Source organism: Chelonia mydas, chromosome 3 (assembly GCF_015237465.2).
Source record: "Chelonia mydas isolate rCheMyd1 chromosome 3, rCheMyd1.pri.v2, whole genome shotgun sequence".
Taxonomy (NCBI): Eukaryota; Metazoa; Chordata; order Testudines; family Cheloniidae; genus Chelonia; species Chelonia mydas.
In genome coordinates, this window is record NC_057851.1 from 87,418,303 (window position 1) to 87,444,460 (window position 26,158).

Sequence of the window (26,158 nt, forward strand, 5' to 3'; positions counted from 1 at the left end):
TAGGATTTCAGCCAATAGGAGCTCCGCGGCGTGGGGGTCAAAGGGCAGGCGAAGACAAAGATGGCGGTGCTAGCGGCAGCGGCTGAGCCGGTGAAGCCGTGTCACTGAGGAGGCCAGGCTAGGCGAGGCGAGGCGTGGGTGGGGATGATGATGGTGCGTGGCGCGCGCTGTGGCTGAGGATCCCTCGCGCCCTCTAGCCGTCCCGCGCCCCCGCCCTTCTCAGCTGGTGCCCCGGCCTCGCGCTCCCTCCTCTCCATGAGCGGCGCGTGCGAGCTGGTGTGGCGCCTGCTGCACGCCCTGCTCTGTCTGCTGCGCGCGCTGCTCTCGTGGCTCCGCGGGCGGCTGCGGAGCGGCCCCCGCTCGTGGCTCTGGCGCTGGTGGCGCCGCGCGGCCTCTGCCGCCGCCTCCTGCGCGCTCCTGGCGCCCGCCGCCGGGGCCTTCGCCTTCCACAAGCCGGGCGCGGCGCGGCGGGTGCCTGGCGGGCGCGGGCGGTGGCGCTGGGACGGGCGGTCCCTGGAGAAGCTGCCGGTGCACATGGGGCTGGTGGTGACCGAGGAGGAGCCGAGCTACGCGGACATGGCCAGCCTGGTGGTGTGGTGCATGGCGGTGGGCATCTCCTACGTCAGCGTCTACGACCACCACGGTGAGCGCGGGGGCTTGGCGGGGAGAGAGGGACCTTGGGTGCCACCTTCCCGTGCTCGGTAACGGGCCCGGGGCGGATACAGGGCGGTGGCAGTTGGCTCGGCCCCTGGCCGCTGTGTCCTGTCAGGGGACTCCCCTGGCTAGTTGCTGTTGGAGAAACGCACCCTCCCGTTTCACCGCCTGGGGAGAGGGACTGCCTGCGGGCTGGGGGGCTCTGCCTGGCCCTGCGTGCCCTGGGAGGCTCTTACCACTGAGCTTTTTTCCTGCCTGAATAACTCCATGCCTGCTCGTCGTCTTCGCTGTTCTGGGATTGCCAGCATCATCTCTGTGTGCCTGGCTCTAAGACAGGGGTGGGCAAACTACGGCTCGGGGGCTGCATCTGGCCCTCCTGATGTTTTAATCAGCCCCTGAGGCTCTCACTGGAGAGTGGGCTCCGGGGCTTGCCCTGCCCTGGTGCTCCAGCCGGGGAGTGGGATTAGGGGCATACCCCACTCCGTGTGGCTCCTGGAAACATCAGCATGTTCCCCCTTCAGCTCCTACATGTAGGGGCAGCCAGGGGGCTTTGCATGCTGCCCCCGCCCCAAGTGCCTGCGGACAGGGCAGCCTGTGGAGCCGCCTGGCTGCTTCTCCATGTAGGAGCTGGAAGGGGGCGGGGGGAAACTGACATGTTGCTGCTTCTGGGAGCTGCTTGAGATAAATGCTGCCCAGAGCCTGCACCCCTCCCATGCTCCAGCCCCTTGCCCCAGCCCTGATCCCCCTCCGAACCTCTTGGTCCAAGCCCAGAGCACCCTCCCCTCATCCCCAGCTCCACCCCAGAGCCTGCACCCCCAGCTGGAGCCCTTCTCCCCCCCCAACACCCTGCTCCAGCCCGGAGCCCCCTCCCACTCCCTGAACTCCTCATTTCTGGCCCCACCCTGGAGCCCACACCCCAACCCCCAATTTTGTGAGCATTCATGGCCCGCTATACAATTTCCCTACCCAGGTGCGTCCCTCGGGGCAAAAAGTTTGTCACCCCTGCTCTAAGAGCACCTGTGAAACCACCAGAGACCCCTTGGCCCTGTTCTGCCTGAGAAAGTGCCAGGCAGCAGTGGAGTCCCCATAACTGTCTGCTTGCTAATTCAGGAGGGCAGGGTGGCGGTCATTCACGTGAGGTTATGATTAATCATAGATTATCAGGGTTGGAAGGGACCTTAGGAGGTCATCTAGTCCAACCCCCTGCTCAAAGCAGGACCAATCCCCAATTTTTGCCCCAGATCCCTAAATGGCCCCCTCAAGGATTGAACTCACAACATTGGGTTTAGCAGGCCAATGCTCAAACCACTGAGCTGTCCCTCCTCCCATACAGCCAGCATCACATCCAACTGCCTGGTTCCACTGCCCTAGCCTGATGGATCAGGTCCCCATTTTGCAGCTGGATGAACTGGAGGTGGCATTTCAGAGTGAGACCCAGCAGGACTCAAACCCACAACTTTTCGGAGTGCAGTCAAATGCCTGAACCACTCAGCCAGCTCACCTCTTTGGTCTATGACTAAAGTTAGTTAAATGGGAACTTAGATTCTGTAGGAATTGGTGGCTTAGGCCTTTACTGCTCACTAGGGAAAGGTTCAGGTTTACTGCTGGTAAATGGACTTGATCATAATGTTTCTTCTGACCTTAATATCTATGACTTGCTTGTTTGGTTTGCTGTTTTTATTCTATAATCTTATTCTGTACTTATCACTGTTGTCTGAGCACCTTTCAGAAGTTTAAGCAATGTAACTAGCGTCTCTTTTTCAAATGTTTTTCTCTTCCAAGAGGGAAAGATGTGTAAATTTTTATTTAAACTTAACATGTTACAGGTAATACAATTTAATAGTGTAATGTTCTGTATTGATGAAGGCAAGATCAAGGAAGTGCACCTTGAGCTTGGAACAAAGCATTGAGATTTAGTGTAAGTCTTAGATTCTGCAGAAGATCCAGTCTTGGATCACCCCTCAAAAAAGTTTAGTCTCCTACATAGATGAGCTTTACCCTTGTAGTAAACAAATCTATTGTGCCAAAGGAGTGGAGCTGTTGAACAGATGATCTTTAGGTATTCTGGGCCCAAATTATTGGGTTTCTTGACTAGAAGGACAGATCTTGAATTTCTCATTTTATGGGAAGCCAGTGCAGTGAGCAGAGGACATATGCTCATGTTGTCACATGTTGCTGAGGACTTGTACAGAAACAGCACTACTACTGAGCGCATGTCTTCATTAGTAACATTAAAGCGCTGTGTAGTTGCGGCACCAGTGCTGGGAGAGAGCTGTCCCAGAGCTATAACAAACCACCTCCACGAGGGCAGTAGCTACCAATGCTGGTGCACTGTCTACATTGCCATGTTACAGTGCCGACACTTGCAACACTTGGGGGGGGGGGGGGGGGGAAATCGGTCCACACCCGTGAGCGAGAATGTTGCAGCACTGTAAAGTGGCAGTGTAGACAAGGCCTTAGTTTCTTGATGTCTGATAGTTTCGTTCCCAGCTAGACTGCATAACTTTAGTCCAGCTTGAAAGTGATAGGCAGCTATTACCAACGCTAGCTAAGTCATCTGCGAGGATAGGACAGAGTCATCTAGCCATTTGGAGATAACAGCATCCACAAAAGGCAGACAGAAAAACTTCCTATCTGGCAGGGTGTTTGAGCACTGGAATAAATTGCGCAGGGAGGTTGTGGAATCTCAGTCATTGAAGATTTTTAAGAGACAGATTAGACCACAACCTGTCAGGGTTGGTCTAGATCAGTGGTCTCCAGCCTTTTTAAGCACATGATCACTTTTTGAATTTAAATGCAACCCAGGATCTACCTCAAAGAAAATGTAGAAATAGTAGTAATCTCACAAACCCAAACACCCTTGCCCTGCCCCCTTTCCTGCTCCTGCCCCGCCCCTTCCCCAAGGCCCCACCCTGCTCACTCCATTCCCTCCTCCCTCCATCGCTCACTCTTCTCTCCCCGCCCCCCACCTTCACTCACTTTCACTGGGCTGGGATGGGGGGTGGGGTGCAGGCTCTGGGCTGTGGCCCAGGGGTTTGGAGTGTGGGAGGGGCTCCAGGCTGACTCTGGTGCAGGAGGCTGGGGTGCAGGAAGGAGCTCAGGGCTGGGGCAGGAGGTTGGGCTCCAGGAGGCGGTGTGGGGTGCTGGCTCGGGGAGGGGACTCAGGCAGAAGTTTGGGGTGCAGGCTCTGGGAGGGGACTGGGGCAGGGGGTTGGAGTGCAGGAGGGGGCTCTGGGCTGGGTCTGGGGTGCAGGAGGGGATGTGGGAGGGGATTCAGGTCTGGGGGTTTGTGATGCTGGCTCTGGTCGGGCGCCCCTTATTTCGGGCAGCTCCCAGCTGGCGGCAGTGCAGTGGGGCTAAGGCAGGCTCCCTGCCTGCCGTGGCCCCATGCTGCTCCAAAAAGCGGCAGACATGTCTAGCAGCAGCTCCCGGGGGAGGGGGAGGGGCAGAGGGTATCTGTGTGCTGCTCCCATTGGCTGCGGTTCCATGTTCATGGCCAATGGGAGCTGCTCTCCCTGCCACTCTGACTGCATCTGGTTCCCAAAGGGCAAGATGTAGCAACTTACAAAAGAGCCTAGCACTGCTGGTCAGTGTTTTCTCAACCAAAGTTTACCAAGTTCACTGTCTTCAGTGTGGGATGAAGACTTATAAGAACCTCTATTTAAGCAGCTAGTTTTTCAGGGCTTGATAAATTTCTTAGGTCTTTTTTACACTTAAAAAGCTACAGCGGCATAGCTCTGCTGCTGCAGCTGCACTGCTGTAGTGCTTCAGTGAAGACACTGCCTACGCTGATGGGAGGGGTCCTCCTGTCAGAGTAGGTAATCCATCTCCCTGAGAGCCGGTAACTGAGAGCTGGTCAGCAGAAGAATTCCTCCATCAAACTAGCACGGTCTACACAGGAACTTAGGTTGGATTAACTATGTCTTTCAATGGTGTGGATTTTTTGTACCCCTGAGTAATGTAGCTATGCTTACCTACTTTTCTAGTGTAGACCAGACCTTAGTCACCTACTAGTGAGAGATTGCCTAAATAAAAAAAAAAACAAACAAACCCACCCACCCTGAACCCTGCTTAGTGCCTTTCTATTTGGTTGACTAGCAAGCAAAGCAGCTGTCTTATACACTTGAAGCTCCATCTCTTTCTAGTTGTCTGGAAGGTAGAAGTCTCCTTTATCCCAGTGTGTTCTGGTTGTTGTGTGGGGGTTTGGAATAGATCTCTGCTATCTCCCTCCCTTGTTTCCCTTATTGTGGGCTGGGGGTGGGGTGGGGGAGTGTCTTCATCTCTGCACAACTCAAATGCCTGCTGCCACTGATTGTCAATTTCACACTGTTGCAGGCTATGAGAATCTTGTGTTCACTGCTACCAGTAGGGCTACGAATAGCTGTGACACTGATCAGTTTTGGTAATTTAACTAGACTTCATTGATCAGCAATCTTTCTGCAGACTAGGGCAGAAAAATCTGCATGACTTTACCTGCAGTTTACATTTGTAATCTTCTATTTAAAATAGAAGGCTAGGATCTTGGTTTTTTTAAATGAATACTTGTGTATTGTAGAAAATGGTGACTTAGATTCTTATCCATATTGGGGAATTCCTCTGGCAAGCGGACTTTCAACAAATTGGGGAAAGCATGGTACCATGTTTCCTCTCGTTTTAGACATTTCAGTCAAGAACGCTTCAATAAGACTATCTAGTGTGGTGGTCAGATAGGTTTTCATCAAATATTTAACAGGCTAACCTTCCCCTGAAGAAAAGCCCAGACAGGAATAATAAGGTAGAAGAGAGAGATCACTGAGCTTGCGGCTGCTGTTTGCTTGCCATACTAGTTTCTAGTCGCTGTTATGTCTCCAAGTATAATTCTTGTTTCCATAACACAAGTGCTTACCCTAGCAAAAATTGCACAAAATAACTTTCTATTTAGGAAATGTGTACAGTGTGACTATTGCTTGTTTATAAACTAAGCCCATTCTGAAAAACAAATGAAAGGTTTTAAACCTGGTTGAGGCAGCTTACAAAGAGTCCAGAGGATTTGTCGTTGACTAAATTTGCCTTCAGTTGTGTCAAAGTATCTTTTTCCCCCTATAAGAAATAAGCCTAAAATACCAGCATTTTATATACTTCTAAATAGGCTGCATTGAATAGAAGCTATATTATCACCAAACCTGCTGTGATTGGTACAGCTGTTTCTCTTCAGATCGTATAAATCTTTCACCCTCTACTAAAGGTTTCCTGTGTTGCTAAAACTATTCTGATCTTTTGCCACAGAAAGCTAATGTGCTGACACTAAGTCATGAGTTTTAAATGAATAATTTAAAACTCATAACTCTGGAAAATGGCAAACAGGAAGCTGGAGGATATTCCATACATGGAATATACGTTGCTTAGATGTATCTTAACACGTCCAAAGGGAAATATTTAAAAAATGCATAAACATTTTCAAATTTAGTTAAATAAAACTACCTTAAATGTGCTGGCTGCAAAACATTTTGGCAAATTCTTATAACTTTTTTCTTTTGCATTTAAAACTGACTGGTTTAATAAACAAAGGGAGTACTATTTGTAGCTACTGAACTGTTTCTAGCTTAATAGCTCAAGACTTCAGAACTAGTAGATCTCATCCTCTCATACACACACATGTTTTTAAACCCATACGTTAGAAGGAAAAATAAACAAGTTTTCTTGCTTTCCCAGTTGGCTTCTTAATTTTGAATGAACTAATCATTGAACTGAACTAGTTGAATAAAATGAAATGAAGAGAGTATTTTCTCTGCACCTGCAGAAGAAGCTGTAGATGTCAAAAACTGGTTTAGCATTCCAACAAACTCTAGTTCTGGGTGCTTAACCAGTGACTTCACCAGTTCCATGATCTGACTGACTTTATAACTTCAGCAGCAACCGAGTAGCACTTGAATATTTGTTTTAATTTAGACTACTTTAATGGATTATAGTAAATTTTGACAACCTATGTTTAGGTCTTAATTTCGAAATTAATCTTGTTTGTTTTTTTTTTTTCAAAGCAATGTATTTAAATCCATTTAAAGAAAAAATATTTTTATCAACCTTGATTTGGAATCTGTTTCAAGCTCCAGATTTGGAACAGGAGGTTCCCAAGATACAGCTGCCCTCCTGTTTCCCTCCCTCCCCCCCTCCCAAATTACATGGCATAAAAATTAGGGGTTTTTTGCATGCACCTCAGTCAAACTGTGGCTCTGAGAGCATGTCTACACTGCAAGTGCTAGAGCTGCAGCACTATATTTACTACAGTGATGAAAGGGGTTTTTTCCATCATTACAGTAAATCCATCCCCTTGAGAGGCAGTAGCTAGGTCAAGGGAACAATTATTCGGTCAACCTAGCTGCATTTCCAGTGTGGGTTAGGTTGATTTAAGTGTCATACACCCATCAAATTCTCACAGCCCTCAAGAACTAGATTGACATAACGTTTAGCTGTAGACCAGGCTTGATCCTCTTCAAACATATATCACCCACTTTGAGCTAGAGTCCCATACCTGCTGCCCCTTTAAGGAAGCGATATTTTAAAGGGTGTGAAAGATTTGGGGGATATGATTGTCAACTTATTCCATTTTTTACTTTGTGAACATCATTTGATTGTAAACTCTGGTGTAACTTTCAGAATTCATTCTCTCAGGCCATGTCTACACTGCAGCTTATGTGTGCATAACTTATGTCACTTGAGGTGTGAATAAACTACCCCCTGAGTGACATAAGTTACGCTGACATAAGCGCCAGTGTGCACAGCGCTGTGTCAGCTGGAGAGCTTCTGCTGCTCTCAGAGGTGGCTTTATTATGCCGACAGAAAGCTCTCTCCTGGTGGCAGAGTGTCTCCACCAGATGCACTGCAGGAGTGCCACTGCAGTGCTTTATGTGTAGAAAAGCCCTAATAGGAACTTGACACAGAGTACAGAGACTGTCTGGGAAACTGTCACAGAGCAATCAAAGGCCATCAACAGTGAATGACTCTCTCCTGGTGGAACAATGAGGTTGCTACTGGCAGGGCCATTGACTTTGAATGACATTTGTGCCCTGAAGTTGGTGGGATGTTGAAGCATAGAAATTCCTCTGTGGAAGAGCATGGACAGAACAGGTGCCAGAGGCATTTTAAGAAAAATGCTCCATAAGGGAAGGAAGCTAATTCATTAGCAGAAACAGAGAACCAATCTAGAGAGATTTCAGAGTAGCCCCAAGTACTCCTTTTCTTTTTGCAAATCTAGAGAGAGTGGAGATAGGGACTTTACCTTCCCTGAGCATGTTGATCAAACCCAAGCCTTCACAAAAGGCAGTGAGGTCAGACAAAAGCCTGGTCTACACTAAATAGCTAGATGAACCCATCTACATTGCACAGGAGTGTGAAAAATCTACCACCTTCCCCCCACCAACATAATTAAGCTGACCTAACCTGTGGTAGACAGTGCAAAGTCATCAGAATTCTTGCATTGACCTTGCCTCTTGGGGAGGTGGATTACCTACTCTGAAGGAGAGTCCCCTTCTGCCAGTGTAGATGGTGTCTATGCTGAAGCGCTGCAGCTGTGCTGCCATAGCGTTTTTCATGTGGACGGTCCCTAAGGGAAAGCATTCAGGAGTTTGTTTTCCACAGATCTGTAACACTCTCACCTTTTAGTATAAAGTGTGTGTGCGTGTTTAAGGAATTCATTTGCTAAGCCTGTATTTCCTTACTTCCATACTGTTTTTGAAGGGTGCAGCTACACAACCAGAGCTCCTGCAGTCAACTAGACTCCGGGGGGAAATATGTCAAAACAACAGAGTGTCTTCAGAGAGCCAGGAACTGTCTTCAGGACCGAAGCAGCCAGACTGCATGGTCCCACTGTTCGAAAAGGTTGTCAGACCTTGGCATCCGCACCTGACAGCTCACTTGAGCGGTCCAGAGCTAGGAGCAGAGATCAGTAACTTCCCAGAAACAGTGAGCTTAGCAGCAGGTGGGATTCAGTGATTGGATCCCTTTGCAACAGAGGAATGCCTGTTCAGAGAGTGGTACTGGACCATTTTATGACAAAAGGTATTAAGAGTAAAAGTTGGATCTACAATGTGGCTCTAGCAAAGCTGATGAGTTGGAGAAAATCACTTCCACCCCTCTTAAAATGAAACCCCTTCTTTAACCTTGTGTTGGTGCTAATACCTGCCAGTGTATTGATGTGTCACATAAAGGGCCATGGTTAGGGTGACCAGATGTCCTGTTAAAGGGACAGTCGTGTTTTGGGGGATTTTTTTCTTATATAAGCACCTATTACCCCCCACTCCCTGTCCCATTTTTTCCACAGTTGCTATTTGCTCACCCTAGCCGTGGTAGAGTTTGTGGTACAAATGTAACTTTAGCACCATCGTGGCCTAAATGGAGTCTACTCTGCAGGCAGCTTTGACCAAGAAAAGGCATGCGCAGGAACGCAGCAGTGAAAGTCCCTCCTACAACAGGGGCACCTGTTCTAACACCCCCTAAGTAAACATCCACCCAGGGGAAGACTACAATGAATATAGAAAAGGGGCAATATTTCTTTACAGAGGGATGAAAGGAGAAAAATAATGGGGATGGATGGGGGCAGGGAAACAGTAAAACAGGGTTGCATTTAATACAAGGCCCCACCCAGCAATGTGTCCACACATAAAGTTCAGGAATCCTGGGCAAAGTTCCAGTCCAGGGGTGAGTCTTGGATGCTCCTGGTCATCTTTGGTGTTAACAAAGTTTCCCCAACAATCTCCTTTGGAGTCCTCTTCTGCTGCTCTCTGCAAAGCCGCACAGAAGAGCAACCTCCCCACTTAACAAGCTAACAGCCTCCTTCCTTATTCCCACTGCAAAGTCACAAGCCCCAGCGCTCATGGCCCCACGCAGCTCTGGGCAACAGTGATACTGGGTCTAGCTCTGGTTTGTCCTTCTCAAGCAATTCTCCGTGGCACAGTGCTGCCCTGGCTCCTGTATTGGGGTGTCCCCAATGGGCTGCTCTGTCCCTCCCAGGCTTCGTGCAAGTTACCAGCTGCTTCACTCTGTGAGGGCCAGCTGGCCGTCTGTCTGGAGTGCCAGACACACACCCTGTCACTTTCCCCTCTCTCTCTGCTCTCCCCCACCCCCAATCATACTTCCTCCTTCTGAAACAATCGGCACTTCCTGCCTTAGGGAAAAGATTTAAAGGGGCCATGCTCTCTAAACCCCAAAGTGATTACACAAATTTAGTGTAATTTGGTCAAGGGATTATCAACATACACCAATCACATTGAGCTTCTTTTCATTTTTAACATAATCTCACTGTGCATATGAAAACTGATGTCCTCAACAAGGGCTGGGGTAGACTTTGTGCAGCAGTCCCTAACACAATGAAGAGCAGTTGGAGTGCATGCAGATGAAGGAAAGAATACAATTCAGTAGAGCATACCACATTACATAAAGTGGCATGCTTACTTCATCATTCCTTAGTCATGTGTGCTTATTGTAGAGTAGCCCTGGCTGAAACATACTTTCATTATATCCCTTGTGGCGATTGCCAGCTCCTAGGAGCAGAGTTAAAGTGGGCTGAGGTTGATGTGTTCTTAAACCTCTGAAAACCAAGAAATAAAGTGTATGAGGCACCGGTGGTCAACTTTAAGTACTAATGAAGCTTTGAGCAGTGAATTTTTGTAATAAATGAGCAATATTATTCTCCTAAGTGTCAAATAGTGAGTTGATCCAAATATGCTGTAATAAATACAGGCCTGTAGTGTCAGTATTGGCTATGAAATCTGACTGTAAAAGTCATAATTGTTCGTGTTGCCTCTAATGTTCATCTGCCCTAGCTACACTTCACATAACTTAGTCTACAGTGTATTTTACAAACATTGATTCTTGTAAAGCTGGTAAAAACATGTAAGAGGTTATGCTGTGCACTGTAGCTTTACGGCTCAGCTTGCCACTTACTATTTGCCTAGAGAAGTCCTGATGCAAAGTTTCATTCATCTTAGCTCACAGACGGAGCTGGTGCAAGGCTAGCATTAGAATATGGGAATTCCTTGCTTCTGCTTGTTTGTACATCTTCATCTCTAACTTGCATCTGACATGTAAATGGTAAATTGGTCATAGAATTAGAGCAGTCTAGCAGTGAAGTGGCAGTGTTCTGCTTTCCAAAGAACTATCGGATGTCACTGCTTACTGGTTCAGCTATGCAAGAACAATAGCAGCATACACCAGATTTAAAGTTATATGTAGTTAATTTTATTCTCTTCCAAGGTCATCATGAAGCCGCATTTATGTAGTATCTGCTTCAGTTATTGATTGATCTTGTCAAGTCTAGTTTAAAGCTAGTGTTTACTGCCTGTTTGTTCTCTCTGAAAGTGGAAACTGAAGTACAGAAGCTGACTTTTATGTTTTGTTATGGGTTTTTTAAGGAATCTTCAAGAGGAATAACGCAAGGCTGATGGATGAAATTTTAAAACAGCAGCAGGAACTCTTGGGTCTAGATTGCTCCAAATATACAGTGGAATTTGCAAATCAAGACAAAACAGACCAAGGTAGGATTGTGATGAGGAGGGCCCTGAGAAAACTAAGTGGTTTGTTCATTGAGGGTTATGTATCCTCCTATATGTACATTCCTCCCTCCCACTGCTACCTCTTTTCTTCCCCTGTTTCTTCCTTAGCCCCTCATTAAAATGGGTGACAAAGAATGTTTATAACCTTCCTGGGCTAGTGTTGTTTTTGTGGTAGTTGCTCAAAGGATCCTGTTATCTAAGGCAGTGACTCTTAACCTTTCCAGACTACTGTACCCCTTTCAGTAGTCTGTCTTGTGTACCCCCGAGTTTCATCTTACTTAAAAACTACTTGCTTACAAAATCAGACATAAAAAGTCAAGTGCCACAGCATACTATTACTGAATCATTGCATACTTTCTCATTTTTTACCATATAATTATAAAATAGATCTATTGGAATATAAATATTGTACTTACATTTCAGTGTATAATATATAGAACAGTATTAACAAGTCATTGTATGAAATTTTAGTTTGTACAGCCTTTGCTAGTGCTTTTTATATACCTGTTGTAAAACTAGGCAAATGGCTAGATGAGTTGATGTACCCCCTGGAAGACCTCTGCGTACTCCCAGTGATACACGTACCTCTGGTTGAGAAACACTGGTCTAAGGGACATATTGTCCTCATAATCTGTGTGAGAATTATTAGTGGAAGAAAATACTCTTAAATTTAAATGTCCATCATTGTGCTAACACTTCACAGTTAGCTATAGAAATGAGGGGGACACTTCCCAATAGAAGATGCAGAATAAGCTTATTTCATAGGCAGCTGCATATTCACTCTTGCTTGTGGGGGGAGGGAGGTTGAGGTTTTTTTATTTGTGTGGCTTTTTTTTTTTTTTTTTGCATGCTGGCCAGCCTCTTCTCTTTATGTGAAATTAACTAGTCCTGGGTAGGAGAGGGATGTCGGAGGAGGTATTGCCATGATAGTAGCAGTGTGCACAGTACCCCTGGGGGGGAGAAGGGAAGAGTGAACAGAAGCTCTTACACTGCTGCCTGCAGCAGTAGCTTCCTCCTGAAGCGTGTGGGGACCCAGGCAGGAAGGGCAGGAATGTCTACAGTAAGGTTACTTTTGCAATTTAGCATACGCAAACAAATCTAGTGAATGGTTCCTGTTCCACAGTTAACAGGAAGACACTAGGAATCAGTTCTTCTGACTCTGCTAACTAGCTGACATGCCTGAACATATTTGTTTTCTTGATAAGATAGCAACCTCCATGTGAAAGAGGGACAGCCTGTAACTGAAGGCCTCAGTGTATAAACTTCTCTGCAGGTGTTCTTAGGGCACTGGGTAAACTGCTACAAACATTGGTATTCTACCAGTATAGTGCCAGACTAACCATGCTATTGTGTTACTCAAGGAGTGCATTTGTAAAGACAAATACTGTACTTACAAGCAATGCTATTTGCCAAACAGAGATTGTTACTTTAAAAATAGTGTCATCAAGTTTTATTATTGTGAATGTGAGAGACTCAATTTTAAAATTAGTCTTTTACTGCCTGAGTCATTCAGTTCTCTACTCACAAGGTTCTCTCACTAGATTTGCAGTACTGCTTTAGAAGATTTCTTGAGAGAAGGGATATATTCCTTTTTAATGTGTCAGCTGGCATCTGCTGCAGAAGTTTCTATTTATTGGCAGTTCTTCTGAAAGAGACATTTTAAAGTTTTCCACTTCCTCAACTGCAAGAGTTCTGGGATGAATTTCTATGTTTTATGTGCCATACAACATTAATAAAGTGTACATTCAGCAGGGGTTCCTTGAATTTTCAGTGTGTAAGACTGTCTTGTTGCCCATCTCTTCCAGTAGTGAAGACATGCTAACTATGAGTGTCATGTTCCTCTTGTCCCTATGCATCTAGATGCTGCTGCTTCTCCACCTGCTCCCTTAGCTATCCTTCTCTTGGTAGATAGCATGTCAGTCTTGCTGAGGATTTTGGTTTCAGACTAGAGCATCAGTTTCCTCTCTTTTCAATGCAATATTTGTATTAAGTAACATTCAGAGACCCTACTGTACTAGGCAACATATAGACATGTTATCTAAGCCCTGAGCTACACTACAGAGTTACATTGATTTGAGCTGCCCTATGTTGACCTAACTCTAAATGTCTACACTAAAATTCAGCTCCCACTGATGTAACTTGCCCACTACGCTGAGATAATAACTTCACCTCTGCGAGAGGTTGATGTAGGTTGGTCAACACAGTGTCAGTGTAGACATTGTGTTGCTTACATCAACTGTTGCTGCCTTTTGGAATCCATCCCACAGTGCCCCCCACTGGTAGTTAAATTGGTGCAAGCGCTCCTGGTGAGGACATGCACCGCTGACACACACACAGCTCAATGTGGACATGCAAAAGCAGTTTAATTACTGCAATGGCTATAAGTCAACGTAACTTAGGTAGACTTAATTTTGTAGTGTAGACTTGCTGTAGGTATCATTGGCTGAATTCCTACTCTTGTCTTGGCTTCCTCATGTAGGGCAGGCTTTTAGCTGTAAGAGTTTTGGCTCTTTTAGGCCAAGGTAGGTCAGCCTCAGTTAGGCCAGCTGCCAGTCCCTTTGTCCTCTCAAACAATAGTAATTGTGACTATTACTAGACTATTACTAAATGGATCAGTTTGACTCCCAGGGTCAGGGGGAGCTGCTGAGTGTTCAGCACTTCAGAAAATGAGGCCACTGATTTGTGTCTAAGCGTACACTTATTTAAGAGCCTAACTTAGGCATCTGTTTTTAAAAATATGTTGGTCCAAGTCAGTATAGTATCTTTAGAGATCAGCTAATTCTTCTTCAAGTAGATGCAGATATCTGTTCCACTTAGGTGTGCGCATGCCCTGCACGCCAGAGCTAGAGACTTTTCCCTATCATTACCCATAGAAGGGCCACGCTTGTGGCTGTGGCCCTTCCCCAGCTATAAGAGGTGGCAGTGCTTGCTTTGTTTGAGAGGCCCACCTTAAAAGAGCACTGTTTTGATCTGTAAATCATTTCAAAAAAGGAGACTCGGGTGACATTATACCTTAGGTGCTCCCTGAGGCAGTTTTTGAACCGGCCATGCGGTCTGATCCCATACCAAGGCCTTTCTCAGGCCAAAGCTCACCCTCAGGCTTGGAGAGCGCTGCTGCCTCTCGTTCCAGTGCAGACACCTCATCAAAGAGAGAGAGCTAGAAGTTCTCCATTATTGGCGCCAAGGAAGAGGTCTCACTCCAAGTCATGGGGTGACTGCTCTGCCTCCCACAGGAAAAGCACAGACTGGCACGGGGCTGGTTCTGGTGTGCAGGATGGCACAGGTACCTCTGACCCTTCCCCAATACTGAGCGGGAAGGGCAGAAGCCCTGTACTGTTGACTCTGGCCTCTGGGCACCCCTGGAGTCCAGTACTGCTGAGGGAGATGCCGGTGTCGACTGTCCATGTTGTCTGTATCAGTCAGCTACAGACTTCTCCTGCCTTTCATTCTGAATCTGACCATTGGTCCAGGGCTGCACCACCTATGGTCCCTCCAATTGAGCAAGCTGCTGAACCTCCATGTCTGTTGCCACTGCATCCAGACCTTCCCCTTCCTGTGGTTGGGATGGCACCTATACTGGAATTGGGAAACAGGACCTCAGCACTGGGGACTCTCTTCAGCCCCACCACATTTGGTGCTGCAAGTGCTCCCATGATGGCTCTCGCCACCCTTGGCATTGACGCATTTGGGCTCTCCGTACTGATGTTTGCACCAGGACTGACACTGCTTATGACACCAGCATGCTCAGTAGAGATGGTACTGTCTTCATCACAGATTCCCTCCCCGTTCTGCGTGACGGATGAATCGGACCGCCTGTTGGCTCCCTTGTGCGTCGCTCTACCCATGTTGCTGAGATTCTAGGGCTCCGATTCCAATTCGGAGTTATCTTTCCACTTCACATCACCTGAGGAACTCAAGGGACTGCCAATGGATCAGTTTGACTCCCAGGGTTGGCGTGTGACCTGTGGCAGGGACCATGGTCCCTGGCCTGGCCCCTACTGGCCACCAGTGCCCTACCCATATCCATGTCCTTGGACTCAGTAGGATGCTTCTTGTTCAGAGATCCTGCTCTTCGTCCTGATTGAAGCCAAAGTCATGCCAGGTTGACAGTGGTGGCTTTGAATCAGCTGCAGGCCCAGGCATTGGCGGTCTTCCTCCCTGCGGAATTGCTGGAGTCCTCCGTCCTGGAGGAGCAAAAGCTTATTTTGACCTTCGTCCTCATTGCTGGACAATGCCGTGCTGCTTGATTTGTCCTCCCCTTCTATCCTGGAGAACTTGAATATGTACCAGGACCTTTTACTCTGCATAGCCATATCCCTTGGCATCCAGGCAGAGTTCCTCCAAGAGAACATGCATAAACTGGCCATTTTACACCCTGCTGTCCCGGGAAGAATGGCCCTCCCAGTCAATGATACACTCCTCGAGACAGTGACAGCCCTGTGGAGAACACCGGCCTTGGGACTGCTGATGGTGAAATGCATGGAAGAGCACTACTTTGTTGCCATGCAGGTATTTGAAGGGTTCTATTCCTATCGGGCCCCGAATTTCCTGGTCATAATGCCAGTAAATGACAGGGCCTGGCAGGGTACGTTCAAGTCTACCACCCAAGGACAGACTCCAGGCAGTTGGATCTGCTGGGCAGGAAGATCTATACCCCATTGTCTGCATAGATGAGGATCGCTAATTAACAAGCTTTGCTGGCCAAGTATGACTTCTTCAATTGTCAGCCATGGCTAAATTTGAGGACCAGTTGCCCGAGGTGTCATGTGAGGAGTTCCAGGCATTTGTTGCAATAGCCTGTTTGGTGGCCAAAACTTCCCTGCAGTCCACTTTTGATTTTACCTTGTCCAGGGTCATGGCCTCGGTGGAAACTATGTGGAGGGATTCCTGGTTGCAAAACTCTGGGATTGCTCTGGACATCCAGCAAGCCATTGAGAACTTGCCCTTTGATGGGTGAGTCTTATTCTCCTACAAGACAGATGACACCGTGCACTCTTTCAAGGATTCCAGGGCTATCTTGAGGTCCTTGGGAGTGTACACATCTCATTCTGCTAAAAATTCTCTGGGTGTCGTCCCCTTAATTATGGGGACCTCTTTCTTCTTATGAAGAAATTGAAATCAGATGTTGGACAAGGGGTACTGGAGCACCAGCGATGGTCTTGGACCATCTGTATATGTTTCAAGAGATGTGGTTTTGAGAGCTAGGGGAATTGAAATATGCCTTGTGCTAAAGAGTACAAGTCCAGCCAAGCAATGGTTGTAATCCTGTTTCTCTTAAGGTTCAAATGTGTATATTCTGCAGCAGCCCATATTGGGATAGCTGTGCTGGTCCCATCTTGTTTCCGGGTGCTTCTGCAAGCCTCCAGGCTCTCCTTTTCACAGAAGAACCTGGCCATCCTTGAAAGCAGCTGAAAACCAAGAGAGCCAGAGCTATCTGACCACATAACTCTTCATGGACTACCAGCAAGTGCTCTGTAGTCCGTGGCTGAGTCTGAGAACCTAAATAATAAACATGGTCTGTTACACACCATACAAAGCATATTTAATGATTCCGAGCTGTATTCCTGGTTCTTTAGGTAAATGCACTGGATGCAAGTAGCCAGTTGAGGCCCACTACAAAGTTTGCCCCTCATGGATGAACTTGTGACTGAATATCTTTCTTCACCCTCGGACAAGAAATCTGGAATGTGCATCTTCTTTCAAAAATGGGCCACAAGTACATCAACTAGCAAGAAGCTTGTGGGTACCCTGCCTTCATTTCTTCCATTTACTTAGTCTGGTGATATAGACTTAAAAACTTGTGGCTGTCTTCCGTAGTAGCCTCATAATCCTTGTTGTCTGTTTCTTAATTTCTCTGTTTATAGCCTTTTCAAAGACTCTTGTAAAGCAGTTACTTGCAGCCAAATACTTCAAAATCATAAATGTATTATGAGTTTCTTAAAGATCCCATCTGTGCCTTTCACCCATATCTCATTATGCTGTGTCTGGAATGGTCACATCCTGCCTCCTATTTTGTTCTTTGTGCTGCTTCCTTGTTTTTGTCTGTTCTTTCTTTCATTTGTCTTATCCTTCTTCTGTTTTTTATTGGTATGCGTTCCATTTTTTCACTCTTGTTTGCCACTCCATTTGGAGCCCAGGTGATCCCTCCATTTTCTCCCCTACCCCACTCCCCAGTGTCCTAGCCTTCTGGCAGAGTGCTTCCAGCAGTCATGTGCAGCAAGAGCCAATGCAGCCTTCTGGAGTGGCCTTGGCCTCCAGCGTCACAGGTTGGAAACTGGCCTGAGACTAATGACACCGTTAAATTATGAGTGGTAGGCTTTTAGGCACTTCCAAGATCCCTGTAAGATGTCCTAAGGTCAAACTGTAGGAAATACAAAGTTAAGGTAACAAACCTGGAGGCTATCAACACCATAAACTTTTAAAAAGATGTAGTTGTGATATACATGTTTATACACTGTGTAGAAATGCTTAGTGCATTGCTTCTTAAAATGTGAGATTTCAAGATGTGCAAGCTTTGTTACTGATACAAGAACTTGCATCCCTGTCCCTGTTCTGACTAGTTTTCATCAACCTCCTAGAACTGTAAACAAATAACCTTTCTTGCAAAAGATCACTTGCTTTTAAAACAACTTTGTGCTTTGTACCTGCAGTTTTAAATTGCCAATCTACATTGAAGGTGCTGTCCCCAGAAGATGGAAAGGCAGACATAGTGAGAGCTGCTCAGAACTTCTGCCAGTTGGTAGCACAACAGCAAAGAAAATATACAGACCTGGATGTGAATGTCTTAGACAACTTACTAAGTAGTAAGTATTATATTGTGCCTGGGGCAGGGAGGGAATACTATGTGCTAATAAGTCAGTTTGTAACAGGCATATTTGGATCAGAATGGCACTGGATTTACATCTGGATTTGATCTCCTGCTCAGCGCTGATGACAATTCTAGAACTTTTGTCCACATCTTGATAATATATAGCCTAAATCGTAACATTTTTCATGTCCCTGTCACAGAACTGAGCAAATAATTGATTTTTTTAAAAATTATTTCAGGGTTTGGAAGTAAAAAATGGTTCATTTTAAACCAAAATGGAATTTTCATTTTTTCCCCTCAACTAAACAAAAGCTTGAAAACCTTTCAAATGTCAACTCAAAGTGACATTTTGAAAAAAATGTGGACACTTAAAATTTTTTAGTGTTGTTCAGCCTAAACTATTTCCCAAATTTGAGAATAGCTTCAGAGCGCACTCTTTCTTCTCCTCTCCCTCCCCCCCCCCCGCTCCCCCCAAGGTGGGGTGGGTTTTTTAGGGGTTGTTGTTTTTGTTTTTGTTTTTTGTTTTTTGGAAAAAATTCTATTAGTCAAAAAAATTTCACCGAGTTCTGCCCCATTTGAAGATGCTGCTAAACTCTTTGCAGACCACTCTGAAAACATTATATCCCACCGGCTTCCTCTCACCTTCTGTGTCAGTTTCTTCTATGCCTTCAAAGCTTGATTTAACTCCTCCCCTCCAAGCCTTCCTCCTGTCTGTGTCCTGTATAGTCTCTCCAACACCAGTCTTCATATCTCAGTGTGTCTTATGGGATTCTCAAACAACTTTCCCTCTGAAGGAAGGAGAGAAGTGCGACTGAGTCAGCTGAATGTATTAAAGGCTGTCTTCACATTCAAATTAATGCCTTTCAAATTAACTTACCTCAGATGAGAGCAGCCAAACTACAGAATAACATCATGATGCAGAGAGTGAATTTTTAAGTTTTAACTGACTAGAACTTGGAAACTAAACTTTTTTTTTTTTTTTTTTTTTGAAACTAAAGAAAATTCAAGCTTTACTCTTGAATTGTGCTGAAAATTTGGTGTAGATGCACAGTTGCTTTTATGGACACAAGACAGGTTTGACTTTTAGGGCCAAACTGAATATGCTTACTGCTGACATCATAATACCTCTGACATAACTCTAATTTAACTCAGTTGTCTAGGAATTAAGTTTGTGTACGTATCTGAAATAAAAAAACATTACAGGTAGAGCTTTAATTATCTCTAACACAAGCACTGTAAAAACCAGGAATTTCTGAATTATGTTTAGTTATTCTGAATGCTAAGGGGTTAGGTTAAATTTAAGAAATCTAAACATGTTAAGGTAGCAAAATGTACAGTTAAGACACTTAAACAACTCTCCCCTGTAATGACACCAAGAGGGAATGTGGAAAGAGCAAAGAAAAATGAAAAATCAGTTGAATCTATGACTACAAGCACAGATGTGCAATCAGAATTGTTTGGTTTCTGCATGGCATTATTACAGGGCAGAGTTAAAACTAAGGATGCCTTTAGGATCATGTCCACTGAGCACTTTCTCCCCATCCTTGATCTCTGTTGCTGTATCCTATACTGACTTGCATGTCCTTCCTAGCCAACTTCCTAGAGTACATGGAGGAACTGAGTTTAGTTACTGCTTCTCTCCATCCTGAACTCTCTTTAATGGGCCACATCAATGGCTCAGCTATAGAAGATGTGTGCTGGAAGTTACAATTCCTTTGCTACGCAAAATCTGTCCAGCTAATCAGGCCACCACACTCTCTCTCCAGGCTCTGGAATGCAGAAGGAAACACTCAACAGGAGCACAAGATAATTTCAGTAGATATCTCAGACTTGTCCCTCCCTCTACAGAAGACTTTCTTATGTATAACACCATGTAGTCCCAATGGCTCTAAATCTGAAATGTTCCCTTTTTTTCCTTCAGAGATTAACTCTTCCAGAGGCTAGGACGCTTGCCTCAGTCAACCACTTTCATACCTAAGGTTCTGTGTCACAATCCTAAAAACCAGAATAATCCCAGAGGAATGGAGTAGGCAAACAACCCATACTCCAGTGATGATTCTACCCTCATCAGAAGGTTTTGAAATGATTTTTAGTATGGCTTGGTGTTGTCTTTCTTCTGGACTTGCCTGTCAATGTTAAGTGCAGGGCTTCAGCTCTGCAAGAAAAACTGAGCTACTTGGTCATCTGTTTCCTCCCTTAACACAACAGGAGAGCATCATAATAGGAAATTAAGGTGTCGTACTTTCCACATAGACGATTCTTATGTGTCTAATTTGAAAGAGGCAGATCCGATTCTTGCTGTACATGGAATTACTCTCAAAAATGAAGGCAATTTGATTCCAGGCTCACATTGAATACCAAAAAAACCCAAGCCTAGGTATTTTCTTACTATGGGGCCATTCAGTTAGTTAAACGACTGACATAGCTACAGTATGGTTGGCTCTATGTGGGAGTTGTCCAAGATGGATGTAGGCAAAGCATTACAGTTTAGCCTGAAGTGCGTAGTGTGGGTAGGAGTTTAAATGTTACCACACAACCCTGCTAAGCCTGCTTCTAATAGTCCTGCATTTTTTAAACTACCACAATTACAACTTTATCAAACATCTTAAAATGGAATTAGTCTAGTTTACAAATATAATCCACAGAGCTGGATTGCAGTGTGGCCTATATAGAGCACTGGACTGGGTCTCTGGTGACTTGGATTCTATTCCCAGTTCTGCCAGTGGCTTGCAGAATGGACTCTGGCAAGTCACTTCATCTTTCTGTGCCTCCATTTTCTCATCTGTAAAATGGGGGTATTGATATTTCCCTCCTTTTAACATCTACTGATCTCAAAGGAGGTAAGTATTGTCTGAGACATTGTGGCGTCAGAGGCTGGATGAAGGCAGAAATACATCTGACCTTGGGACTCCTACTGACACTTTATTAGATCTACGTATTGTTACTTGTCTACAGTCATTAAGAACAAATGGCGAAGTACAAGAAATTAAGCAGTTCATGCCTGTTTTTGTGTTTAAAGCACAGGGATCACTAGATAGTAAAAAAAAATCTGTCAACCTGTATGTTAAGAGCAGGCTGCCTTTTTTTTTTTTTTAAAGTTCTCTGTGTAATAAATCATTAACTTTTCTCAGCTGTGTCCCAGTGATTGGGGCTTTTTGTGGAGAGTTCTGTGATGTATGTTATGTGATATCATGGTCAATATGTCAACTAATTTGATTTTTCACAGTAGGATTCTAACGTCTTCTATATAATCAAGTCACCAAACTATAGCTGGTGCAAGACATAGCAGCCCACTCTTACCAATGATGGCCTCAACCTCTTACTCCAGTTACTTTTTAGAAAAAAGGAGCAGGGCTGATCTCTCTTCTCTAACACTTTACTTTTTTTTATTTTATGTATTTATTTTAAATGAACACATGCATATTGCATGTGAAATAAGTCTTAATTCTGAATCTAAATCTCTAATCCTATAAATTTACTTAATTTCCCTCTCTCTTTTAATTTATTTATTTTTTGTAGGTAATAAAGGTTTCCCTGACCCTGATTTAATTTTGAAGTTTGGTCCTGTGGACAGCACATTAGGATTCCTTCCCTGGCACATCAGACTAACAGAGATCATGTGAGTTGGTTATAAATCATTGTGAACTGGATTGGAATATATTCATTCTTTAACTTAACAGTTTTTTTTAATTTTAAAGTAGTGCAGAAAGAAAGAGATTGAAATCCCTCCAGCAGACACAAAGCAAGTCCTAAGTTCTGCTTGAAGATAGTGATTGTACAGAAAGTATCTGTTCAGTGCATCAGTTTTTACCGTCTCCTATTAGAGAGAGATAATATTGATTGGTTCCCCGCTTTTGGGCTTTGCTTGTCTCCTACAAGAAGCATTTACTCCATTAGCTCTAGAGGTTTTTGTCTCTTGAAGCCCAGATAGGAGTTATGTGCACAGATATGTTTTCAGTGTCTCTGTTAATTGATTGTTGCACCTCAGTTCCTTTTCTGACCATCGTGTGCAAAAAAACTTCTAAAAAGTGTCATGACCAGTTCAGTTAGGAGGATCCTGAATCCTTTTGTTATATGCCCTGTTTGATAGGTTCTTCAGAAAAGATTAAGTAGCATCTGAAATAGACCACTGGCTTCATAGTTGAGAAGGTATCAAGCCATCAGTTTCACGTGACAGTGTTTTGCATCAGCTTATATTAAGTTGTCTTTGAATTGTATGTGTTTGACCTTTTTCTCATAACAGGAGCATGTGCCTTGCTGTTGATACTTACTTTTTCACTTAGAGTTTTATGTAAGGCTCTGTTGCCCTCTGTCTACACATGGAGGTTGTTAAAATATACTTGTCTGTCTTCTAGATTTAACTGAAGAGATGTTATGGGGTCAGAGGCATTCTTTGTGGATGTGTTGGGGTTATTCCATGTCCAGGAGCACTCTGAATGAAGGCAGAAGTGTGTCTGACCTTAGGACTCCTACTGACACTTCATTAATTGTCTTTGAGTGCTTTAATAGAAAAAGGGCTCAATCATACTTTCACCCAGAAGATTTAAATTCTTCTTCTGTGGTTTGAAAATATTTGAAAACTTCTGTGTTGTGGGAAGCAGCAACTCTTTGTGCTATTTGTGGGCTACTTCAGAAGCCAGTAGAAGAACTCTAAAATAAAGGGCATGACAATAGAATGGCAATGGTACTACGTAAGTTGCTTAAAAGTAGTGTCTTAAGGCTTTTCTACACACTAATTTACCATATTTACACTGAAATAGCTAACCTGTCTGTAATTAACACGGTTTTTATTTTGGCATAAGTCTGTCTGTCTCTCACTTATTTCACAGTGCTCTGTAAGTGTCCATGGACAAACTTGCGCCAAAATAAAAAACGGGTTAATTACACCCAAATTAGCGTTTTCAGTGCAGTTTCTGTATAGATAAGCCCTTCATTATGAGGGTTATTTGAGGGGTACCAGAACTCTGCAGCTCAGTTAACCATTGTTGTGATTGTGATAATTAACCAGAAATTACATTTCCTTGCCTGGGCAAACTCCTTTTATATAAAATAGTTGCCTTAATGGCTCCTTCCTAATTTGTTTCCTCAGTTCTTTGCCTTCACACCTGAACATCAGCTATGAAGATTTTTTTTCTGCTCTCCATCACTATGCAGCCTGTGAGCAGCGTTGGGGAAAATGACTTCTTGCGAAGCACTCTTGTCAGGCTTTCCATGGAAAGGATCCAGTATCTCTGTTTACAAGCATCCTGTGATCTGTACAAGTCTGGTTCATAGTAATTTTCTTAATTTATCAACAAACTCAATAAAGTGGTCTTACCTTTCTAGAGAGTCTGTGCGTGTGAGTGAGTGAGAATCCTTCTGCAGAAAGGGGGAAACGCACAGGTTTGTTAATTTGTGCAAATGACCTTGTATACATTTTAAGCAGAGCTGATCAGATGCTTCATGCCCCCCACCTTTGTCTTTTTTTCCTTCCAGTGACCAAAATGTTATGTAAGAATAATGTTGCTCTTTGCTAAGAGGCAACATTCATAGTATCATTGTGAAAACTACAGGGCAATATAAGATGTTGCCACATACATTGAAGGTACTTTTCAGTGGAAAAGTGGAGACTTGTCTGCCATTATATGCCCGTCCATTCCTCATCCTCCCTGTGTTCCTCATAGATGAACACTTGAGAGCCGTTGGCCTGGTTATCTTCAAATATGTTAGGTGTGTGTTTGTGTATTGCATATATCAGTAACTATTCTGGTGACCATAAAAATGAAATGAAAAGATTCCAGCTTACCTGCTGACAAGACAAAGCATCTAATAGGATAAAAAGCACAGGTAATAAGTTTCTGGAATCTGAAGAGGCCACAGATTCTTTCATTACCTTATTTTGGAGTAAGTGCATTAAGCAGCAGTCTGTTATGAAATATCCAGGGTGGGTGGTGGGTTGTGGGTTTTTTTGGAGGGGACAAGGATGTTTAAAAGCAAAAGCCTTCTAAAAATGTACCTATAGCCCGAGATCTTCCCTTCTTCCCTAGGACCCAGCGAAGCCAAATTCCTGTTGAGTTCAATGGACACTGAATTGAGCACCCATAGTTGATGAGATGACATAAATTGAGATTTCCAAAACATAATTAACATTATAAATGACTTTTTATATTGCACTGATCTGGTACTATTTTTAAAATAACTTTTTAAGTGAATTAAGTCTCTAGCTGGATAAAGCAGTCTCAGATTGAGTTAAATTTAGATTTTGGGTTGCTGATTCTATTTTTCATTCTCTATTTTAGGAACAATACAAATTGCCAGTATGCTTTCCTTATTACTGTTTAGCCATAAGGCAGTGTTTAATTGTGTACGTTTCAGGGAAGTCTCCGTCAGATGTCAGTATACATACTGAACTAGGTATGTTCAAGACTGAGTTTATGAAGTCTGCAAATAGCAGTGAAGAGAAGGAATGGATTTAGTGAACATACAGTGCTCTTATTATGATTTTTTCATGTTTTGAGATCATGAACAATGAAGCAATGTAACCAGAAGTGCAGCATTAGGTTAATATCTGCATAAGGAACTGACAGTTATAGGGGGAAAAAAACCTCCATCACAGAATGTCCTAATTAAATTATTTAAATATAGAAAATACACTTGAAATAAAAGCTCTTAAATTGAAATTGTCATCTGTCTAAATGCTTTTAAGTATGAAAGAATAAGCAGTACATAAAAAGAGAGCTGTACTGTTTGCTGAATGTTTGTCGTTTTGAAACTATATCCTTTATTTTGTCCTTGACTTTATAGAATCGTTAGCCGGTTCTTGAACAAGTGTTTCAGATTTGTCCCCCTCCTCAGAGATTTAGTCCTCTTTTGCTTTCTCTTTAAGAAGGTGGGAAGCTTGGCAAAGCACTACATGGGAAAAATCTTTATTTCAGTTTAAAAAGGGAACTGTCAGGTTTTAAACTAATGGTTTTTTTGTAAAATAACACACTATGCTTTGTCATGAATAGCTATAATGTTACAGTGCAGGTTGCAGAGATATTACTTGTTAGCATCAGCATTTTTTACTTGTTGTTTTCCTCTCCCTCCTTTAATATCCTATTACAGGTCCCAAAAGAACCTATAATAATGTGAACTGCCTCATTTCATGTCTTCTGTGAGACAAAGGGACACTGCTCTCAGCTGATCCTTTCAAGGACGTCAAGATCTTCCATATGGGTTGTAATGCCAGTACAGTGTATTTAATCTCATTTGTGGGGTTGGCTTTTGATGTTCACCCTGTTTCTACTATGATAAAACAAGATGGACAATTTAACATGCAATGCCTACTTGGGGTTGGGTCCCTGTAATTCCCCACTAAACATTGTAAATTTAGCTTTTGGGGATGGGATGAATGACTTGCTGTTGAAGAGAGATCTTGGGTATTGTGAATTAAATTTTTCTTGAGGCAGAGACCACCTTCATGTAAACGTAAAAAAGGTTGTCAAGCAGTTCTGGTATTGGCAGTAAACAGAAATAAAACAGGAAAATGAGACTTAATTCTGTGTTTCTTTTGATCTTTTCACCAATCTGCAGACTGCCAAAAAAGACTTGCATTACCTGAGCTGTTTTTGGCCCTTAACAAATTCCTGAATAGCTTTACTAAAGCTAGTATTTCCTGTTTCAGAGCCAGACTTTAAGATTTAGTGAGCTGTGCCAAATACACTGTGTATATCCACAACTTGATCTTTGAATGTGTCATTGCAGTTAGCTCCCCCCACCCCGGCTTGCGCTGTGTGAAGGTGCATTGTATAGCTGTGACATTCCGTGTGGCTGTAGTCTCTGGCTACATGTAAATAATGTGTAAAGCAAGTTTTTTTTATGATTAAGGAATCAATTTATTTAACTTTATTATTGAAAGTTAAACCTGAATCTGTAAAACAAGAAACCAATAAAAAATATAATCTTTCTACAGGCTATGGTGTTATATGAACACTTTCTCTAGATTTTTGAATTGGGAGATAATTTATATGGCTCACAGTGGAATGGTATCACTTTTTTTTTCTCTTCTGGAGTGTCCTGCTCAAAGCAGACCCTACCTCTTGAGTGAACCTCCAAAACATTTTTCGTGGACTGTCCCCCATTTTTTTCTTTGAACAATTATGTCCATTGTGTTCACATTATCCTGTAGAGCATCTGCACTAGAGAGTTG

At 43.9% G+C, this 26,158-nt stretch overlaps 1 protein-coding gene across 4 annotated transcripts; it reads left to right on the plus strand.

Annotated features, from left to right (window-relative positions):
- NUS1 (NUS1 dehydrodolichyl diphosphate synthase subunit) lies at positions 1–25,915 on the plus strand. Of its 4 annotated transcripts, XR_005224680.2 has the most exons (6): positions 13–643; positions 11,040–11,162; positions 17,831–17,983; positions 21,508–21,607; positions 23,078–23,370; positions 25,075–25,915. XR_005224680.2 is itself a non-coding variant. In XM_037894691.2 (5 exons), the coding sequence occupies exons 1-5, from the start codon at positions 256–258 to the stop codon at positions 23,166–23,168; spliced, it is 855 nt and encodes a 284-aa protein (XP_037750619.1). In that variant the 5' UTR covers positions 13–255; the 3' UTR covers positions 23,169–25,915. The 4 variants fall into 4 exon arrangements, 3 of the variants coding, with proteins under 3 accessions (XP_037750621.1, XP_037750619.1, XP_037750620.1); XM_037894691.2 differs by having other exon boundaries at positions 23,078–25,915; XM_037894693.2 differs by lacking the exon at positions 17,831–17,983 and having other exon boundaries at positions 1–643; positions 23,078–25,915.
- Positions 25,916–26,158: the final 243 nt, after the last annotated feature.

Coding starts and splice junctions, on each gene's coding strand:
- NUS1 (XM_037894691.2), top strand. CDS start 256: ATGAGCGGCGCGTGCGAGCTGGTGTGGCGCCTGCTGCACGCCCTGCTC. Junction 644..11,039: donor CAGCGTCTACGACCACCACG/GTGAGCGCGGGG, acceptor GGGTTTTTTAAG/GAATCTTCAAGAGGAATAAC. Junction 17,984..21,507: donor CTTAGACAACTTACTAAGTA/GTAAGTATTATA, acceptor TATTTTTTGTAG/GTAATAAAGGTTTCCCTGAC.